Raw genomic sequence first — 21960 nt, 5'->3', positions numbered from 1 at the left:
CCAGGCTACTGTTGGCCTTCACTGGGCCCTGAGAAAGGCAATGGGGCCAGGGAGCCTGGCAGAACCAGACTTTGACCTTGCTGGGAACAGCTGGCCCCACATCCCCTTTCTAGAGGCTGTGCTCAGGGGCCACCCTTCTGGTCCCTTCTGGTCACCAGGCCTCTCCCATGGTTCCTCACCCCAGACCCTCCCCATCAGGGGCTCTTCCTCCATGGCTGAGTGGCATAACGGGTCCTGCAGGGCAGGGGGAGGTTGAGATGGTGGGGATGAGGAAGAACAGGCTTAGCCATTCCCCAACATCCGCCCTCACTCACCAACCACCGGAGAAACGGGGATTTCTGGGTTGGGGGTGGGGCAGAGATGAAAGATGGAGGGGCGGCAGAGGGAGGCAAGCAGGGAGATGGGGCCCAGGAGGCTGGGCTTGCTCCAGGCCAGGACAAGCATGCTGGGGAGCAGGCTTGATCCAGAATGGTCCCAGGATGGTCCCTTCATAGACCCATGGGACACCACTCAAGTGGTCAGGGGACAGAACACCAGCTGGAGGGCTTCTTCTGCCCCAGCATCTGCTGAAGACACCACCACCTCGTCCAGCAGTCAGGGCCGGCTGAGGCAGGTGGCCTCTCCGTGCCTCCTTCTCTGCCGCTGTTGCCGCTGCCGCAGGCCTCGCCCGTGCTCGTACCTCTTGTCCCCCTGAGCGTTCTGGTTCTGCTGGGTTCCTGGGTTTTGCAGGTCAGGGATATTGGCAAAGTCATCCTGTTCCGAAAGCCCTAATACCAGGGATAGCACCACCATCCGGCCTTCCCTGCCCAGGATGGGCAGCCCACCAGCCGGGGTGACAGGAGGAAGCCCCACGGACAGGAGCAGGGGTGAGGGGAGGAGAGAGAGAGAGAGAGACAGAAACAAAGAGAGAGAAGAGAAAAAGCGTAAGAAACTGGCCCTGGAGAAAAGAAACCAATCTTCAGAACTGTAAATAGTTGGAGACCTGAGAGGGGTGGAGGGAGAGGATCCAGCTGGCCTTGGGCCAAGAGCTGGAGTCTTTGGGGTAACATGGGACAGGGGCTAGGCACAGGCCTGAGGAGAGGACTTAGGGAACACCCAGGCTGCAGATTGGATCTCCAGCTGAAGTCATGCTTACCTCTTCCCTGGGAGAAGGGGAAGAGGCTCTTCCCATACCTTGTACAGGGCTTGGGAGGGGAGGTTAGGGACACGGGGGAAGCACTACAGGAAAATCTGACATTCGATGGGCATTATACACTGTGCTCAGGGATGCCCTTCATAGATCTCTGGGTCATGCTCAACAAGATGTCCTTGAAGCCAGCTAAGCAGCTTCTTCCAGGCTTCCAAATATACAGCCCATCACAGGAAAATCCCAAAGCTGGCCGAGATCACAGGCATACATAGTGAGACCTCTCTCTTGTCCACCTTCCCAGAGAGTCAGGGACTAAGAGGCTTCTGGGACCCGTTCAGTGGAGGTCTCTCCTTGCAGAAGTACTTCAGAAGGCATCAGGAAGCAAGGGTGGAGAGAAAGTGCAGGAACTTGGCAAGGTCTGGAGAAGCTTTGGCAGGGCTGCAGGGAGCCTGTGCCTGCAGTGAGGCGCTGCTCTGAGGGAGGATGGCCAAAACAGAATGGCGGGCAGGTACCAACAGGATGAGTGTGACTTGGAGAGGAGGTGTGCGCAGCAGCACGGGGTTGAAGGCCACACATGTGTGGAGCCCGCCTTGGAAAACCATGGGACAACTGTGTGGGGCTTTGCTAGTGACACGGGCACTTCCTGGAAAGAGACGAAAATTCCGATGGCTGCTCTACATCAAAGCCATCAGAGGTTTTGAGTTTGCAAGGGCTTTGTAGAGCTCAAGAGAACCGCTGTTGAGCCCGTCAGAACGAAGAGTCGAAGGATTCTCAGACAGGGCAAGCGTGAAAATGTGCTTCAAGAAGGGCCAAGGGTAAGACGGGGAGACTGGCAGAATGTTCCAGAAGGGGGTGGATCCTAGGGCAGGAATCTATCACATCAGCCACTGATGGAAAGTAAGAGCTTCTGTGATTATTCCCCAGAGAGACTGTCAAAATGGGAACTCAGGCCAGACATAGCATCTGGGCTGAGGGACGAATGAGAGTTGTGGAAAATGGGAGACACTTGCTACTGGGGTCTGAGGGAGAGCAGAAGCTAACCCCAGAATGTCCTTCTTCTTCTTAGTCTTTGTCTTGGGCATAGCCACAGCAAGCTGACATGTGCTGGCATCGAACTTCTGGGGCTCAACTCTCCCCTTCCCTTAGGCCGGAACCTGGCTTCTTTTACTCCGGCCTATTGCTAATGTCTAGGTTGGTAAAATTCCATTTGGCTGTCCAGGAGCTAGTTGAGCTGGGGGAAGGAGAACTCACTGAAAACACGTGTTTTTTTTTTTTCAAGTTAATGCATTTTTCAGATACTGCTTTTGGTCTTCTTTAAAAACGGAGCTGCTCCTCTGCATAAATACCCTGATTGTCATTCTCTACAGCTGCACAGGCTACGAGGGCAAGGATGAGGGGCAGAGCTGGACTTGGGGGGAGACACACTGGTCTGCTTGGATGGGTCATGCCTATGAAGAAGAAAGGATGCACCCTCCAAGCGAAGGGAGGGCAAGTTACTGCAGGGCGCGGGGTGGGGGTTGGGGGGACTCTCAAGTAGACTCTGGGACCTCAGCCATAAAGCAGTTGAACTGCAGGGCAGGGGTGGCCACAACTCAGCCTGTCAATGGTTCTCTACAGTCCACAAGCTGGTAATGGTTTCTGTAATCTAAAAATATTAAGGGGCAGGGGGAAGAAACCTTATGTGGTAGAGACTGAGTGTGCCTTGCGAAGCCTAGAGTATCTGGCTTTCACAGGCAGAGTGTGCAACCCCTTACTGGGAGGGAAAGCGGGTGATGCACTGAGCTTAGAGCTGGCCAGCAGGTAAGGGGAATGAGAGCTGCGGTGGGGGCCGGAGCATGGGCATGTGACGCTGGCATCTGAGCCATGCCTCAGGACACAGGCATTTAAGACACGCCCATCAGAATTATGGTTGCTTAGGAAGATGGTAGGCCGGGAAAAGTTGGTATCTGGGCTTCTGGTATCTTTCTCAAGGACCCAGAGCGTCCCTTCCAGGACCACAGGAGGAGCTTAGGCACAGGCCCTGGCCTAAGCAACTGTAGAAAGAAAAGGAAGACGGTGGGTATACTCCAGCCTAAGGTCAGGTGGGGCCCACCCGCCTTTCTGTTCCTGCCATAGCGGAACCAGACCCCTGGACCTCCTACTCCATGGCCAAAGCACCCATTTCGGAACAATCCACTGCCAAGACAGGAGGCCTTGCTGGACATCTCCTCTGGTATAGCACTTGATTGCCTTCCCCGAAGGCAGTTGGACAGGCTTGCCAAATTTCCCAGGGGGCAGCCTTGGGCAGAACGGCTGGTGGGCCACAGCACAGGCGACTTACAACCAGCTGTGTGCAGCTAGTTCTGTTGGAGGGCCTTTCTGAGTTATGGCTCTTGTCTGAGCCGGAAGCTCTGTCTGGGCTTTCAGATGGAAATAAAACATGCTTTGAGAAACTTGCTGTCCTTCCAGACGCCCTGCTTCATTCCATCGAGCTCGGCCTTGGCCCTGGGCTTCTCTTCTTCCTCCCAGACTTACGGTGCTGCCCCACACCTGAGAAGTAAGTTTCTCAGGGAAGACCTGGGTGATAATTCTGATCTCGAAGCTGGAGCAAGGCTCATAGGCCCACACCTCTCAGCCCCTAGAGAGTGAATATCCCTGTGAGGATTGGGGTGGTAGGGCAAGTTCCAGGGAAGCAGCTAAGGCCAGTGGCTGGCTAGCATGGTGTTGCTTTGCCAAGCTGGGTCCTTGAGAAAAATACCATACTCCGCAGCTTTGGGGGTGTGGCTCAGGTTTGTCCTCAGGGGAAGAAGGGTCATTATGATAGGGCTGAGGTCAGGTATGGGTGGACGGGGGAGGATACATGGGGCAGAAAGGTCGGCAGGGTTTGGTTACAGAGAGGAGGGGAACTGGAGGGAGGACTGCAGGGCTCTGGAGATTCGGTAACAGGGATGGGTTGGGGAGAGGAGGAGGGAAGGGCAGAGTGAGGCAAGGCTGGCACAGTGACAAGGGCGACTGGGGACTGATGGGGGGGGGTAGATCTCAGAGACCTCCAAAGCACTTAGTGTTCTCACTAAACTTGGCGAGGGTGGGGGTGTGATTCTCTTCTCAAGCCTCAGAGGCAGTGAGGGAGTTTTAGGGTCCTCAGAGTTCTAGGGACTCTGATACAAATCCTCTCATTGTGGGGCTCCAGATATAAGACACAAGAGGCCGAGGAGGGGGACCCTTAAACTTGCCAGACACACTGTCAAGGACACAGAGGAACAAGAGCATCTTGCTCCAGCTGCTCCCAAGAGACTTGGGGGGCTGGGGGGAAGAGGCTGGGTGGGGGAGGTGGGGAGCTAGCCCGCTCAAGGGGAGGACTTACAGGAAGGATTTCATGTCCAAGCCTCGGTTTCGAATCTGCCCCACCACGTGGTCCCAGCTGCCTGGGTTGGAGCGGCTGCGGCCCCCAGCTGCCCGGTACTTGGAGCCGGCCGAGGTGCCCTGCCGAGCCTGACCCCGACCATAGGCCCGGGGGTTGGAGCCCGGTGCCGAGGCCGCGTGGGCCTGCAGCTGGCCCAGGCTCTGGCTGGTGGTGGGCTGACTGGGCTGCCGGCCCTGCTGGTTCTGGCTCAGCGGCTGCTGCAGGCTCTGCTGCCGCATCAGTGTGCGGGGTCGCTGGCATTTCGGCTCTCCCGCGGAGCTGGGGATAGACTCAAGGGTAGTGGCCGTGGACAGGGTGGAGTCCTCGAAACTTGGGGCGGGTGGAGGAGAGGAGAGAAAGGAGAAGCAGGTGAAGGGATCACAGTGGAAGAGAAAGAAGCCGAGGGCCAGGGCTGGGAGGCCCCAATGCAGGGCACGCTCGGCTGGACCTCGCCAGGCCTCCATCGGAGTTGTCACTGCTGCAGTCGCTGCCACCACCTCACCCACCCTGAGGTTCCCAGGCTGGCTCCGCCCACCCACCTCTGGACCTAGCTCGCTGGTTCCCCAGTACCTCTGTCTGGGCCGACCTCTCTGCCGGTCTGAGTGGGCTGCAGGAACTGTGGCAGCTGCGTGGTGAAGGCAGGTCCCCAGGGCCCTATAACTGCCTGTCATGTTGGAATGGGAGGGGCAGGGAGCTGCTGCCACCCCTCTGCCATCTCACTAGGGGGACACTAGGAACATCTGCCTCTGTGTTCTAGGTACTACTGTCCTTTGGAGACAGAAAGAAATCCAGGCCAGCACAGAGTTGGCCTAGTAATGGCTAGGGAGGCAGGGCAGCCATTCCTCATACTCTGTGGGAAGAAAAGAGGAGGCAGACTCACATACAGAAGCCTACCCTGTGGCCAGAGCAGCCTGGGAGTTCAGCTCTGGGGCAGATTTATGACTTCCTCCTAGGAATTCCTGCCCTGGTACCTAGGGAATGATTACCACTTAGAAGTGAGGACCAAAGAAAGAGCAGACAGGAGTGGGAGAGTCCCAGGAGTCACTGGTCTGGCTTTACTCTAATTCTGACTGACAGTAGCTACCCCGCCTCTTACATATAAGAGAATGTCCATGCACTGGCTCACCAGCATCCCTAAACACGCTGGGCCAAGCAGGGCAACAAACGGGGAAACGGCCTGGCTAGTGAGAGGTGATGTAGAGCCAGAGAGACCTGGGTTCAAAACTCACCTCTGTCATTGTTAACGGGACACCTTTAGATGAGGTTTTATACTTCTTCAGGCCTTAGCTCCTCTGCTTTAGACAGAGGGCACAAAGCAACCCCTTAGTGGCCTTGTTCAGAGCTGAGGTCAGGGTTGTACACTAACTGCCCCTATGCCAGGGCATGGCGACAGGAGTTTGAGTTTTTCCTTAAGTTTTTGTGTTTCTGCCTGTTTTGTGCTCGGTCCAAAGATTAACTCTGGTTAGCAACAATCACGACAGGACTGGAGCAAGCTGTCACTCAAGTACCATGGAATTAGAGCAGACACTGTGTTGAACAACTTCAAGTAAGTCCCTTCTCCCTAGGTCTGAAGTTCCAATCTCCTCATCCTTTCCAATCCAGCTGCCTGGAGCAGGAGGTGGTGAACTATGGCCTATAAGCTGAATCTGGTCCACTGCCTGCTTTGATAAATAAAGCTTTGTTGGAACCCTGCCACCACCGTTTGTTTACACCCCATCTGAGGCTGCTTTTCTGCTACAGTGGCAAGGCTGAGAAATGTGAAAGATGTGGCTAGACTTGCAAACCCTAAATATTTCCTAGATGTCACTTGGCCCTTTACTGAGAGAGTTAGTTCACCCCTGTTGTAGGACCATGGGATAGCCAAGTATATCCTGGGAGTAGGAGGAGGCCCCAGGGCCCTTGGAAGCCACGTTCACCACAGCAGCCAGACCTCAGCCATGCTCACCCCTTAAGTCTATTCTGGGAACCAAAAGACAACAGTTAGGTGGCCCCTGTGGGATGGGCAGAGAAAAAGAGAGGGGGATAGATAGATAGATAGATAGATAGATAGATAGATAGATAGATAGGACAGATGAAAGAAGAAAGCAAAACGTGGCTGTAGCTGGGGAGTTTAGGCAGGCAGCAGCCTGGCCTGACTTGGGCTGAGTATCAGGGCTCTCCCCAGGGCAGGCCTAGGTCTGGCCAGCCTTGGTAGGCCCACAGCTCAATGGGGGGCAGGCCAGCTGGAGGAGGGGTGCACACCGTCTTCTCTGTCTCCTTGCCGACCTCATTTCACTTTCCTATCATATCCAAAATTAGTCCAATTTACAGCCCTTCCGTCACAGGAAACTAAAACTGGATCCTCCAGGCCTGAAGCCAGTGAGCAAATGCCATGGAGGCCCAATAAGCTGGGCCGGGGCCGCCCGGGGAGGGGCCTTGGCTCTCCGATGGGATGTGAGGCATCCACTTCTAGGGACATTCCTGAGACCATGTATCAGGAGGAAGTGGGCTTGTGTCCACTTGAGTCAATAAGCAAATGAGGCCTCAGTCTGGTAGCCTAGCCCTCTGTGGTCTCCACTGGGGAGGGAGGTGTCTTCTGAAGAGAGCCAGGAGGGTCCTAAATTGAGCTAGGTAGCCCAACACTAAGAAGGTGTCAAGGCTGTTGGCAATCTAAGGGGGAGGCTATACCATTGCCCAAGAAGGAAACAGTGTCAACAGCTCAAACTGGAACCCACATTCAAATTTGTGAGGTGCTCGTGGGTCAGAGGATCTGGGGCTTACAAGGGCTTTACTGTGGGAGACCAGAAGTTCTGAAAGTCAAGAGGAGAATAAGATATCCTTAGCGGGATGATAGTTCATGCTTGTGTTAACAGTCCATGACTGCTTGGTAAGCCCAAGCAGCCCTTAAAAAGAAGCCGCTCTTCTGACCACCCTCTGACATTTGAAAGGAGCTGCTTGCTGGGGCTCAATAATCTCAACCCTCAAGAACTCCCAACAGTGGGACAGCTCACTGACCAAGACAGGACCAGCCAGTGCGGATGGCTGCGATGAGATGAACATTTGAGGCAGCATGGTGGCTGCTCATAGATGAAATCCTATGGTGGATGGTGTCATGGTACAAGCGAGGCTGGGAACAGGCAGATGAAATCAATCAAAATGGAGTGGCTCAAGGCTGGGCCTAGAGCCATCAGCTGCCCAAAAGAGGAAAGGTCCGCTGGCTAATGAGTGTGTCAATACAGGGAGAGATAGATGGGCCTGCTCCCCAGGAATGGGATGGTCCCATGGTGAGACAACCAAGGGCCTGCTGCCCACAGAGGGATGACCTGATGGCTGAGATGGGGTGGCCAGTCAAAGAGGATGGGATGGCCCAAGGACTGGAGTGAAGCTGCTCTGGGGACAGAAAATGAATGACCTGGTCACTGGCAAAGGAAGACATTAATGGGAAGCTGCCAGAGGCCTGAATGCGAGAGCATGTGGCTGAGTTGGTTGTGCCTGATGGCGAGACAATGGAATGAACCAGGGGCCGAAGACGGCACCTCTGGGGGCAGCAGCGGGCATGCCAGGGGTCCCGCTGTCCACCCTGGTGGGGGCAGGCCTGAGCTCACGGCTCTGGCAGCCATGGGGTGCCATCACTCACTTGGACAAGTTGAGCTTCCCTGCGGCCAGGTGGCTCTGCACCATCCGCCAGCGGCCTCTCCCCGCCTTGCCACTGCTGCCCGGCTCGCTGGGGGCAGCCCCGCCGCTTCTCAAGGCGTCCTCTCCGGGTGGTGGCACCGGCGCCGGCTTCTCCCCGAGCCGGCCTTCCCGCTCCACCGCCAGCCCCGCCGCCGCAGTGGCCACTTTGGCGCCTGACAGGAGCGTGCCACTGGAGGCGAGCAGGAGGCAGCCAGGCCAGAGGAGCACCGGGGGTGGCGGTGGGGGAGAGAGGGCAGGCCACACATGGGGTTGGGGGTAGGGGAAAAGAGGAAAAACATCGACAGATAAAAGGAAGAAAGAGACAGTGAGAGGAGAGAAACAGACGGACAAGAGACAGACAGAGAGAAAGAGAGACATCAGCACTGCAAATGAGTTAACAGTGGAGCCTGTAGAGGAGAGAGGGGACCGGGCGGGCTGGGGTCAGAGAACAACGCACCACGACAATGGAGGGGGCCCCTCCCCACCGCCTAGGGCAGGAGCGGTGGGGGTTGGGGGAGGGCAGCCACCTCCAACTCTATCCCACAGGACAACGAAGGGTTAACGACGGAGGAAGAGCGGGCTGTCCAGGCCAGGAGGCCCCCAGGCAGGGAGAGAGAGAAAGCCGTGTTAGTCAGAGTTCATCACCACCACCACCACCATCACCGCCACCACCGCCACGAACCACCGACCACCGACCACCGACCACCAGCAGCCACGGCCGCAGCACACAGCGGGGGGAGGGGGGAGGAAAAAGCGAGCCACAACCGAGAGGGAGGGACCAAAACGGGCAACCCCATCCTGACTGCACAGAGGGTGGGGAGCCAGGGGGCGTGGCTAGGGACCAGGTGTGGCTGCGGAGGGGGCTCTCCTGCATGGCTGGCCCTGGGAGAGGTGACAGGCGAGGGATAGGAAGGTGAAGGGGCAGGAGGGGTTGCTCGTCTCCATGGCCAGCCTGCCCATGGGATGAATGGAGGGGAAAGTGGAAGGAGATGAGCAGGAGAGGAAGTGAGAGGGGGCAGGAGAAGGGAAGGGTGGGGCGTGCGCGGATACTCAGTACATATGATCAAACCAGGTAAAGTCACTCACTTGAGGGACAGTCGAGGGTCGCCATAAGGGGCGTAGGGTGAAATGTTTAGAATAAACTCCTTGGGAGGATAGGAACTCCATTTCTGCTGCACTGTGCTTTCATTGTTATTCCAAAAGTCTCTGTCTAGGTCGCTGGAGGGGCAGAGAGAGAGGGGAGAAAACAGGGAGATACAAGAAGAGACCAGAACTGCAAGTCCTGCGGGGGCAGAAGGGACGTGGGGCCCCTGGGGGCACACAGAGGGTGGGGCATCGAGGGTCTGCTCCTGCAGAGGAAGAAAGGCAGGAGGGCGGATGGGCACCGTAGCCTGGGCCAGGCATCCTTGCAATTCACATATCTATGTAGGCACACGCACACGCATACAAACACACATGCACTGGAAGGCTGGCCAGGGAAGCTGCACAGGAAGGAGACAAGCTGCAGGCAGGCAGACAGGAGAGTCTCGTGCCTAGGAAGCTGGTGGGAGAGAGAAAGACCATGAGAGAGGAGGGGTGGTCAGGTTGGGGGTGGAGGTGGGAGACAAGGCCTGGATGGCAAAGGGAATGCTGGGAGAAGGGGAAGGTGCTAATTTAATGTTAGAAGGTGCTGGAAAGTAAGGTAAGTCCTGCTGCTGGTAGCTGGCCCTGGCTCTCTCTGGCCTCAGTTTCCCTTCAAAGATGACTAGCTTTTCTCCCTTTTCCATATTCTCTCCAGTGGCCTAACATGTCCCTGGGCCTCCTCCTACTTCTGGTGAGGCTGGAATGCAGGGCTTCCATGAGACTGGGTGAGCAGAAGGCTCCACTTGAGACAAATAAGGTGGCTAGGACAGTTGGGTGAGGCTTCCACAAGAAGGAGGTATCCTGGCCTCTGACCTCAGAGAGGGTGTCATCAAGGGTCATCGAGACCCTGGGTTCTGGGGCCTGTGTGAAGGGCCTCTTCTGTTTGTGAAGCCAGTGGGACCTGCCCAGCCTTGGGTTCACAGTATACCCTTGGCCTGGCCTGCTGGGAGGTCTGTGTTCTGTCCCTTCCTAAGATGGAGCTGCTAGGTTTAAAAGGGATCCTTATCCTAGTCCACCACCCCTCCTCTGGGTGACTTGTCCTTCTCAGCTGATATGCTGAGAACAAAGGATGAAGGAATTTCTGTGTAGGGAAATAGGGTAGGTGGCAGAATCCTGGGCTCCTGCAGGACATGGCCTGGATGTCCAGAAACTACAGACAGCTTGTTAATTTCCTGGGCTCCCAAAGTGACAGGGTTGGGCACTGAGGGCCAGCTGGAGAGATGGCTCAGCAGTTAAGAGTACTGACTGCTCACTGGGGGGGAAAGGTAGCTCCCAGGCCACATTCTAGAAGGGAGCCATGCACGGTGACAGGAATGATGCTGGAGTAAGAGCCTAGGGAAGAAGTCTAGCCTGTGTCCCTGCTTAGGCAAGGTGAAATATGGAGAGGGGCCTGGCAACTCGGGGGCTTGCTCCCCTAAGAATCAACTGTCCTCAGGGGAGCTGCTTCTCATGTTACATCCTGACTTGGATGCTTCATTTGAGGTGCAGGAATGGGGAAGATAATGAGATAAACTAGACAGCCACCACAGGGCCCAGAGGAGATGGTGGCCTTGACTCTCCCAGGTGGCTGTCACTGTCTATAGATACTCTTTGGAAATGTCTCACAGGGGAGTCTCTGCACAAAGTTCAAGCCCAGGCCTTGAGGCAGCTCACAGAGTCAGGGGGAGCAGTGGGCGGGGGAGGGAGGCAGAATAGTCACCAGAGGAAAATGCTCTCTCTACAAAAGATCTCATGCCCATCAGGGATACCCTTTTGGCTCCACTCCCCAGCAGGACCTTGTTTGGATGGAGAGCCCCTGCATGAGGCCGAAAAGGAAGGAAGCAGATTGGCAGGCTCCCCTTGCCTGCTCCCTCCAGGTCTCTATCCAATCTAGGCCTACAGGAGAAGATCCACTCATCAGCATCATCCCAGGCTGTCCTCCCACCCCAAGTTCTGGGGCCACTTGGTTTTCTACTATGGTGCTATAAAGAGAAGATCTCTCATAAAAGAAGACTGGGAAAACTTGTCCCTTTACTGAAGTCTTAAATGTGTCAGTGGCCATCAGTGTCACCCAAAGGGAGGTGGAGTGTGTCGTGTCTCCCCAACCAGGTTGGCAGTGAACCCCTGGAAGTGTTTGTTCATCATTTCAGAGACACAAGTTCGCCAAGGAACACAGTTTGGGAGAGCATTGCTGAAGAATGCAGTGTTCCACACCCTTGACAATGTGCTTCCCCTAGGAGGAAGTCCTAAGCCAGTGGGGAGTTGTGCGGTAAGTTGTGCAGGATGAGAAACGCAAGGACACACATGAGTACTGGCTTCTATGCCCAGGGGCAGCCCGTCAGGTGGAAGCAGGCTCAGGCTGTGGACTTTGGGTCCATAGGGTGTTGAGGGGCACTGTGCCCTCACTGTGGCTTAGAAAGGGTCCTTTGGGGCTCTGGCTGTAGCCCGCCTCCTGCCTTGATGCCTTCCTTTTCCTTGCTGGCTAGAGAACTCTTTCTAGAATGCCTGCCTTGACCTGAGCACCTAGTCTAGGGAGATTATGTTCACCCATCCTCACCCGGGCTTCAAATAGCCAGGACTGGAGGCAGTCTTCTGGTCCCCCTCACGTGATCCTCCTCAATTCCCCACCTTCAGAAAGCTCTGAGCCTGTGTTCTGCAAACAGCCCCTGAGTCCCACCAGCTCCTGTCTTTGAAGAGCTTGCAACCAAACTCAGCTTCAAAGACTCCCTATGGTCTCCTTCTGAGCCTTCCACCCACCCAAGCCCGCAGTTGGCCCACCCTTCTATTCACCTCCCCCCCCCACCTCAGATAACCACCCATGACTTCTATGAAAGTCTCAAACAGGGTCAGAGTAAGAGATGAAAAAAAGAGGAGGGGCAGGGAGGGATCCCTCGGGAATGGATAGGGGAGCAAGGGGAAGAATGAGAGATGCAGGAGTGCAAGGGTGTGCAGGGGTGCAGGGGAAGGGGCAGTGAAAGTGGGGGGTCTTATGTGGACAGGGGTAAGGGATGGGTAGAGCTGGGGGCTCAGCTTCCAGGCAAAGCCCCTTGGCCAGCAGGCTTGATCCCATCCAGTTTAGAGTGGAAAATGGGCTGGACAGAACTCCCTGTGAAGACCTGGTCTCCATGGAGAGCAAGGGGAGAAAGCTCCATTCTCAGAGCCTGAGCCTAGGTAGGCAGGGGTTTCTCTATTGTCCCCTAGTGACTCTCAGCAGAGAGCTGGCCAAGGTGCTCTTAGTCTATGGACTAGGCTCTTAGATCTCAGTAGAGAACCCTAGGCAGGGTACAATCAGTAGGACTTAAAGGGGGACACGATGCAATAGGAGGGCAGAGCCCTTCCTCATGGGTCAGATTCCCTGGAACTCAGCACTGGGGCTGGCTGGGGTCCTCATGGTTTGTCTCCCACCCTTTCCAAGTTGCCCTGGGAACATGAGTAGAGTGTGAGAAAAGGAACCCAGTCTATGAAGAGGGGGTTCCAAGACCATAAGTAGGGTCTTGGGGAGGAGGCTGGAGGGTCCAGGGGCCTGCTAGAGTGGGTGGGGACAGTGTATGTGATATTAAGATTGGATGGAAGAATCAGCAGGACACGTACAGAGCTTAACGAGGCTGCATAGTCTCTCCAAAGTCTCAGGGTCTGGAGCATAAGCAGAAAAGGGGGGTAGGGGCTGGGGTCATCCAGGGTTCTGAGACCAAGGGTGTGGGCATGGCCATGGCCTCAGGGAATAAGGACAGTGCTAGATATGCCTGTGGCCAGGTCTGAGGACAGGGAGAAGGACTTCTCGAATTTGGGCTATCTGTTTGTATCCCCCCAAACTGGCAGCCTGGCACCTACTTGATGGCTTTCTTCTCACCGCGCCCACGCCCCGAGTCTGGCGTGCCCACCGTCTCCAAGGAATTCTTGTAGCGTTTGCCCTGTGGAGACAGTATCAGGGTTATTCTTTAGTGTAGGGAGATCTGGACAGCCCTCCCCCAACCCCCCAGAACAGAAGACCCAGAGGTAAGGAGATAGACGAGATATCAACAAACTCCAGAGGCAGTGTGAGGGGTGGGTTGTCATTGTGGGGTATCTATCTCATGCCTGGGCCCCATGTGTGCTCTAGGACCTGTCTCTGCCCACAAGCAATCCTTCGTGCCTGACCCTCAGGTATCAGGCCTGTCTGCTTGTCTCCTGGGCCTCTGGCCCAGCTCCCAGAAACACAGTTCCCTCTGCCGTGGACAGACGGCTCTCAGGCGCCTGGCCACGTCACAATGTCCACGTCACCACCCCCAGATGGTGGGGGCGGCATCCTGTAGGGCAAGGTTGGCAGTGGCCGATGACGTGAGTGGTGGGGGCGGGGAGCAGGCCAAGTGCCTGGGCCTGCCAGGATTGTCGGACATTGCCTGGGGGCTTCCTGGGGTCCTCGTGCCCTGGGGCTAGGAGGCAGGGACAGGGCTTCTGTAAGAGATAATTTTGTGAAGAGAGCAGTTTCAGTTCAGAGGTTCCTGAGCTCCAAGGTAGCCCGGCCCCTGGAAACCCCCGAGTTGCTTAGCCCAGTGTGGGTAGGAAAGAAGTGGGGCAGGGGTGGGCATCCTGGTCCACCAGTGCAAGGGAGAAAAGCAATGACCAGGTCTGCTGCTGGGAAGGTGAGCACCATTCACCTTCTCGGCTTGGGTTTCTAAATTTAGCTCATGCAGAGCCCAGCCCCATTAACATTCCTGGCTGCTACCAAGCGTCCTCATGAGCACCCCATGGGCCTCGGGTCTGGGCCAGGCCCCAGGATGATGCAGGGCAGTTCGAGGAGGCAGGCTGGACAGGAGCCAGGTCTGCTCTGCAGCCCCCTTTACAATCAGGTACTAACTGGCCCTGTCCTAGTAGAGTGGGAACAGACAGAAACACAGACATACGGACACACACATATGCAAGCAGGCACGTGTCCGCTTCAGCATCTCCTCACGTGCACCACACTGCAACCATAACAGTCAATTATTCCATCTTTCCAAACACAGAAGAAGAGCTGCCACGGCCGTGTTCCCACAGGCCCCTAGCAGCTGTATGGCCACGGGAATCTGGGGAAACCTGCAGCAAGGCTCCCAGAAATATGTGGAGTGCAGAGCCCTCTCTCCATTTTACCTGCAGCACCTCTATATCTCAGGGCACCTTGATTTAGCCCTAGCAGGTCCACAGTGCCACATGTCACCCTGGCCAAGTCCCCCCACCCTGACCTCTCTTAATTCCCTCCTGGAATGGTTTGATGCCACTGGAGAAGAGGCTCCTGGTCCCTGACAGCATCTCTTTCTCTTTGTTTATTTGTGTCAGATCTTTTGGGGTTTTGGGGTTGTTTTTTTTGTTTTTTTTGTTTTTTTTTTTTGGTTTTGTTTGTTTGGTTTGGTTTTTCAAGACAGGGTTTCTCTGTGTAGCCCTGGCTGTCCTGGAACTCACTTTGTAGACCAGGCTGGCCTTGAACTCAGAAATCCACCTGCCTCTGCCTCCCAAGTGCTGGGATTAAAGGCGTGCGCCACCACTGCCCGGCTATTTGTGTCAGATCTTATACTCTGGCACAAAGCCCCACAAAGGCTCGGCTGTTCGCTCGCTAGCACCTAGAGTGGACCTGGTATCTACAGGTAGTCTGCAGCACCAACCTGAAGGGCCCTCCCATTTCCCCAGCAATGCTGGGCCTTTGGGCCTCAAGCTATTTCCCTGAGCTCAAATCTTCAAATTCAAATACAGAGATGCTGGGCCCTCCAGGCCTACAGAGCTACCCTCCCTCACCTTTCTCTGGTTCCTCTGGTCAGTCATTACTTAGAGATTCAAGTTCTAAACAATTCCTAATACTGATTGGAACCATCAGGGGCTGGGCCACGCCATGGTCACCAAGGACTATTTTTGGAAGGACCTCAGATAGGAGCTGGAGATATGTTTCTCCCCAGCATCTGGGCAGTATGAGGCTGGGCCTTTCTGAGGGGGACTTTGGAAATCCCTCCACCTTCTCCTCTTTCTTTCAGGTATTGGCAGGAGACCTTGCCTTAGCTAGCACCCCCTTCCAAGGATGCCCAACTTCCCCTTCCTCCAAACCAGGCAGGGCTGAGGTTGGTGATCTCGATGGCCTGGGACATTTGGGAGAGATTCTGCAGCTCAGAGAACCTTCCCTGCTGACTGCAGTGATTAACTCTGTAGCAGGCGCCAGGGTGCTTGCTATGTGGGACAGGATCCAGGGTAGGACTGGGCTGGGACAGGGAGAATTTCATACGACAACCCAAATCATAGAAAACCCTGGTGAAGTCCAAGAGACACTAGGAGCCAAATGACACTAGCCTGCTTGTGAGGGAGGGGGCGTGCTGGGATGATCTGGGAAAAGCCAGCTAGAGATTAAGGACGTTATTAATGTTTGGAAATAGAATCTGGGCTGTCAAGGTATCGAGTCACTGTTGCTGAGGGGACAGGAAGGCCCAGCTGCTGTCTGTGAGGTAGCATTTTAATGCTCCTTCCAAAGACCAAGGAAATTGCCTGGGTAAAAAGGAACTGTCATCAGGGATCCATGGTGCCAGGAGTTTGGGGTGGCATTTCTGGGACAGGGGGTGGGCACTGAGAAAGTAATGGTCTATAAAGAGCAAGTCCAGAGAGACAGAGTATGAGCTAGAGTCCTAGGAAGAAGGGTCCTGACTGGAGGATCCAGAGAGGCCAGAGAGGATGCTTGTTCAGAACCTCCCAGCTGCCCAAGGCACTGGGTGCTAGAAGTCCCCACCTACTCTGTCTCATACTCTATTCCCATGGGAGATGAGTGATGGTGGGATGAGGCCATTTGTACTCTGGGCTTGGAAAGAGTGCCTTCACACGCATACACAAACAACTCAGACTGGCACAGTGCTTATGCAAGGAGTCTAGGACATGGGGCAGATCTCAGTTAAACAGGGATCTGACGAAAGGATATGCATCACCTGCTGTGTACACACACACACACACACACACACACACACACACAACACACACACACACACACACACTCAAGCACGCACACGCCAGATCATACAGCCCTCTTCCTCTGCCTTCAAACACATTCACGAGGTCTAACTGGTCCTACAACAAGGCAACAAGGCACACACCAGGCTGCAGTGTGTGCATAGCAGTCACTTCAGTAGTCTCAGAAGACACTGCACAAAGCCCGACTCCCTCCAGCCTTGGGATTTTGAGGCAGTAGAGCAAGGAACAGCGGAGGGCAGCTAGCTCACAGGCCAGTGCACAGCAGGGGACAGGTCCCACTCATGCAGGGAGCTGAGCCTATGGTTCTTCCCCAGCCGTGGGAGCTGCCCCAGAATGGAGAGGCTCATCCAGGAAATGAATTTGCCCTCTTGAAGGAACCATGCTGGGATATCTGCTTCTCAGGTTCTCCCAGTTTCCTCAGCAGACCCCAAGCCCCTTCCCAGAGGTATCTACCCCTTCTCTTCCTACATGAGTGTGGGGCATGTGGCCCCTACCCACTCAGGGCCTAAGAATCAGCTTTCAGTGGTCCTTATGGTTTCTCCCTGTGTGCTGCTTCCAGTCATCCCATTGTGAACTAGAGAAGGCGGTGGGCATAAGGGGTGTGTGTGTGTGTGTGTGTGTGTGTGTGTGTGTGTGTGTGTGTGTGTGTGTGATTCCTGCCTACACCTGGGACATCTCAGACCTCTGAGATCGCTCCCTGTAGCTCTCACAAGTCCAACTGTGCTTCTAGGCAGGGTGGGAGGTAGGACTCAGGCTGAAGTTCCCCGCCCCCTCACCCCCCCCCCCCCCAAGGGGTCCTGCGGAGCTGCAACACTTGCCTAGCTGCAGAGTTTGGGTGGAACCAGTGGCTCACAGCTCTCCCTCCTGGCGCTCTCGGGTGATGAATGTCCCTCCTGACAGTCTCGTTACTTATTGATAGCCTAATCCCGCTCGTTAATTCCCCAGCCCTCGTTAAAAATGAAAAGAAGCCGTTTGTGCTTGTACAAACCAGGAGAATCAGGATGGATGTGCAGGCGGCTGGGGGGTGGGGAGGGGCGGGCAGTGCCTTCTCATTGGTCAGAAGGCTATGTGTCTTGGCCACGCCCACGGGGGGCGTGGGGAGGGAAAAGAAGGATGCGATGCACCAGGGTTCAGGGGCCTCAATTCTTAGTCTGCGCGTGTGTGCCTGCAGTTCTTTATGTATGAGGTGGGGCATGTGAGCACACGCTCCTCTGTAGAGCTCTGCAAGTGTAACACCCCCCCCCCCCCGTGTATGCCTCCCAGGTGTAAAAGGATGTATGGGACCGGAACCCAGGCAAAGAAAGGGGTTGAGTATGTGCAAGTTTGTGGTGTGAAGTTCTGTGCACATGTCCCTGACTGTAAACAGGCAGGTCTTCTGATTAGCCAGTCTTTAGAATTCAATAGCCAGTGATTGCAGTATGGCTGATGCAGTGTCAGGCCGAGCCTCAAAGGGTCTCCCAACAAGAGCCTCACCAGTTTGCGCTGACACCAGTGGCACAGGCCGCAGAGGACGATAGTGACGCTAAGGCTGACGGTGATGATTGCAGAGACCAGCAGGACATCGCGGGTAGGTGCCCCTGAGGAGGACACACACAGTCAGAGCTTTATGGGCCAGAGCCACTCTCTATCCTAGAGCCCCTAGAACACTCCCCCTCCCCCACCCCTTCTTTCTGGCACTACCCATTCCCAGCGTTGCTTTTTCTCCCAGCCTGAACTCCAGTTCCTCCCTTGCTCAGCACCTCAGCTTCTTCATCAGTACAAATGGAAGAAACACATGGCATGGTAACTCTATCTGTGTCACTCTCGAGAGGACACATACATGTGCCCCTTAGGTTCATCAGTGATTCTAAAAGAGCCACTGCTTCCATGTGGTCTTCTTGTGCTTCCATGTGTCACACCTAATTCTGAACAGCAAACCGGCCCAAAGGACATCTGCCTTCTGAGCACCTTCAGACTCCCTTAAGAGCTTGGCCAAGACTCAACAGTGGCATGGGTAATAAGAAGGAAGTATCCGGAATGTTCTGCCCACATTAACTCAACTCCCCTTGGGTTGGAAGCCCTCCCCTGGTCTCAGCTCCATCCTAACCCCCCAGGCTTGCTTCCTGCCTTTTCATCCCCGTTGGCTCCAGCCTTCTCGGTATTATTTGTTAGGACATCAAAGCTCACAAAAACCACTTAAAGCTTCCATTGAACGCATTCTGGGGCCTCCTACTTTAGGAGTGGCAAGTCATGGTGAGAGGAAAACCCCGGGTTTCTGCTCAGACCCTGTTCCTTAACTCCGAGGCTCAGTTTTCTCCTCTGGAAATGCATATTTAACAGCCTCCCCTGTCTTCCTCACAGGGGGTTGTAAACATTAGCCCAAAACAAATGTACAGAATGCAAAACCTGGACCAAAAATGACCATGTGGGGGAGTGAACGGAGAAAAAAAAGCAACAAGGAGCATACATGAGCTCTAACTATGTGTGCACGGGGATGTGTCCTAAATCAGGAGGATGCAGTTTATTTACAGAGGAGCCTGCATGGGTTTCTTGGTGCCAGTGATTGTGGTAATTAAGAGTTGACGATATCTGTCTGGTCCTGGTTCCTGTGGTTTTAGCTTCTGCCTCTCTTCTCCTCTGGGTCACTTGTATATGGGCCTCACAGAGGTGGTCATTCTCAGCTCTCAGACCCCCAGGCTCCCTCCCACAACCACTTGCAGCACCCTGGGGAGCCTATTTACTACCCATTCTTTCTAGAAGGCTCTTTAGGTCAAATCAACATCTGAGAGTTCCCAGGACATGTCACCCTCACACAGCCTTCACCAGGCCCCTGCCTGGCAGCCTACAAAGTCCACTCCTGTACCAAATGTTCATTTCAAATCATAGGCAACTCCTGATGTGCAGCAGTGAGCTCTGGCCATGGACAAGCCCTGATGTCTGGGACCTCAGTGTCATATATGTGAAAGGTACTTCACCTATAGGGACAACATCATCCTCATGACAGCAAATGAGATAAATGTTATAAATTAGTTTCCATTTACAGATAGGGTAACTGAGGCTTAGAGGGTTTGGACATTATGTTCAGTTTCTCAGCTAGTGGATGACTGATGTTCAAGCCCAGACAGTCCAGCTCAGAGTCCATACTCTTTGCCTTGGATATTGGTTTGTGGTTGTCAAAGTGTGCTCTTTGGAACACCTAGTGTTCCCTGGACTCTTTTTTTTTTGGGGGGGGGGCGGGACTGTAGAGGTAGATTCTGAGCAGAGAAGGCTGAAGCCCTCTTCAATCAAATCAGCATCATTTCCCTTGGCTTTACATCTTGGGCTTTTGTAGAAAATTACATTTGAAGAAGGGGATGCTGAGCAAAGTTGAATCCTTCTGGAATGGTGGCTCAAGGGTCTCCTGCAGCGTGGATGCTATTATCTTTCAAGGAGCTGACCCCTCCCCCACAAGATCTCTCAGGCCCCTCAGCATCCTTTGCACAGCCCTTGAAGGCAGAGTGAAACAAATGCTTGCCATTACAGATTGCACTGATGTTGGAAATAAAAGTGACAAGGTGTCCTTGGCCAGCATGCCCTCAAGTGCTGTTACCATCAAGGGGCACAAGCGTGTTCTCGCCTGCCAGCCAGAAGAAATCATTCCCGGAGGATAGAGTCACTGTGTCCCTAGGCTGCGAGGGACCTTGGAAGTCAGAGTCAGGCCCCATGATGCATTATCCCCTCTGGATAGCCCTGGTGGTGACAGGGAGCTGTTTCTGCAGGAGGCTGGCTCTCCTGCAGACACCATTGAGAAGGCTGCTGAGGCTTGTGCTCAGTTCAATCTGTCTCCCTGGAACTCGCAGCCGCAGTCCCCAGCCTGCCCTAGGGCTGCTCTGCCACATGACAGGCCTCTGAATCCCTGCCGACAGTTCTCATGTCCCCTTCAAGTCTTCTCCAGGCAAAGCTGCCCTAGCTCTTTCTATCCCTTCCTCAGATGACATGCATGGTTTCAAGTCCCCTTAACATCAGCACATTAACGTTTGAGGAAAGAAATGTTGCAGCCTTAGTCAGCCTATGCCCAGAGTGGAGTTCCACGACCTCTCCTTGGGCAGAGGAGACATCCTGGGTCCCCAGGGGTGAGACAAAGACAAGGGCAGACAGATGACATTGGGAGACCTGGGAGGCAGGGCAAACCAGGAGCTAAGTAGAACCAGCCTGTTGGGCCAACTGTAGGGGTGTTCAGGGAGGGAGGGATGGGCTCAGGAATGATGCTGCCCCTCTACCCAGGCCTGTATTGGACAAGTCACCACATGGGAACTCGGCATTCACGATCAAACTGAGTCCTGCCTTCCTGTCCATAGCACCCCCAAGCAAATGTGAGAGAAAGGAGGCCCAGCTGCCCATGCATTGAACTCTCTAGTAGATCAACCCCTGTGGGGTAGAGATTGGCTCCTTCCGTAACCCCATTCCAACAAGGAGGGTAAAACCTGGTACACAGTAGGCGTTCAATAAATACTTTTTGGAAGAATCAATGAGGAAGACTCCCAGGCCTCTAGGAGTAAGACTAGCCCTGGGAGGATGTCATTTATTAAATAAGCACCCACTGTGTACTACACTTCAGGACCTGTGAAGACAGAGGCTGTCAGTGCTACAATCACTCCAGTATCCTTGGTGACACACAAAGATGTGCTCAGTAAATATTTGTTGAATGTGTTCAATGCCTGCATATGTTATCTCATTTGTCACCCAAACAAGATAGAAGGGAAGAGATGGGAGAGGCGTCAATGACAGTATTGGAGCCTCCCTCTTCTACATACACACACACACACACACACACACACACATACACACACACACACGCACGCACGCACGCACACACGCACACACACACACGGGCATCCACTCACATTCGGAACTAGGACCCTGTTTATTCTTTCTCTGAACTAAACTTCGCCCTACAAACCCATGAGTTGTCAAGATCCCAATGAAAACACCTCCATGAAGCCTTCCTTAATCTGCCCAATGAGAATTGATGTCATCTGCTTCAGCGTTCCCATTACGCTGTGCCTGCAACATCCTTTAGAGTGTAGTGATTAAGCTGTGGCTCTAGAATCAGACTTCTGGGCTCAAATTTTGGCTCAGACTCATCCCAGCCACGTGACCTAATCCCTGCATGCCTTGGTTTCTCTACCTGTGAGCCAGGGCTAATAATAGCACCATTTTCCTTGGACTACTGAGAGACTAACAGGAATTAGCACAAATAATGTGCTTAGCACAGTGCCTGACATAGAGTAAGCAGTAAATTATCATAGCATTACTGCATTGTGCCCTGGACCAAAGATATCTGGGGCAGGGAGCTGGGCTCACTGGGAAGTGAATGAAGCACTGAACGGGGTCCATTCTCGTTTCTCCCCAGGTCAGCAGAGGCGAAGGGTCGCGTTTTATTGGGTTCTTTGCATGCTATCTACCTCCTGCCCCAGGATGTAGCCCTGTAGAAGCTTACCGACAGCAGACATCAGTGGGTGCTTCTGGAATAGAAGGGGAAGGGCTGGGACATGGGAGATGTAGGGCAGGGGCAACAGCTGGAAGCCAGGCTGGGCCTCAGGTGTGAACTGCAGACCCAGTGCAGTCCTTGGTAAAGCTTTGGTTCCACTGCCTCTCATCTCCTCAGCAAGCCATGATTTATGGATGAACAGAATCAAACAGGACTGCGGGCTGCTGGGATGCCCTGGGGAAGCTGCTTGAGAGGCAAGTGGACTTCTGAGGGCAAGCTCACTGGCTG

The 21960-nt window shown here is 54.5% G+C and overlaps 1 protein-coding gene across 13 annotated transcripts in view; it reads right to left on the bottom strand.

Moving 5' to 3' along the window:
• The window catches only part of Syt7 (synaptotagmin VII), a 64380-nt gene that overhangs the window by 22042 nt on the left and 20378 nt on the right, over positions 1 to 21960 (bottom strand). For 2 of the 13 annotated variants that reach the window (XM_006527204.4, XM_030250994.1), the window contains exons 2-7: positions 17697 to 17800; positions 13098 to 13177; positions 9252 to 9383; positions 8128 to 8355; positions 4473 to 4841; positions 680 to 802 (exon numbers count right to left, since the gene is read on the bottom strand). In XM_006527204.4, the coding sequence (XP_006527267.1) occupies positions 680 to 802; positions 4473 to 4841; positions 8128 to 8355; positions 9252 to 9383; positions 13098 to 13177; positions 17697 to 17800 (1036 nt within the window). The other 11 variants (XM_030250995.1, XM_017318252.1, NM_173068.2 and 8 more) reach the window with 7 other exon arrangements.

This window comes from Mus musculus, chromosome 19, assembly GCF_000001635.26.
Source record: "Mus musculus strain C57BL/6J chromosome 19, GRCm38.p6 C57BL/6J".
In the NCBI taxonomy this organism is placed as follows: domain Eukaryota; kingdom Metazoa; phylum Chordata; class Mammalia; order Rodentia; family Muridae; genus Mus; species Mus musculus.
This window is presented reverse-complemented; position numbering and strand designations above follow the sequence as displayed.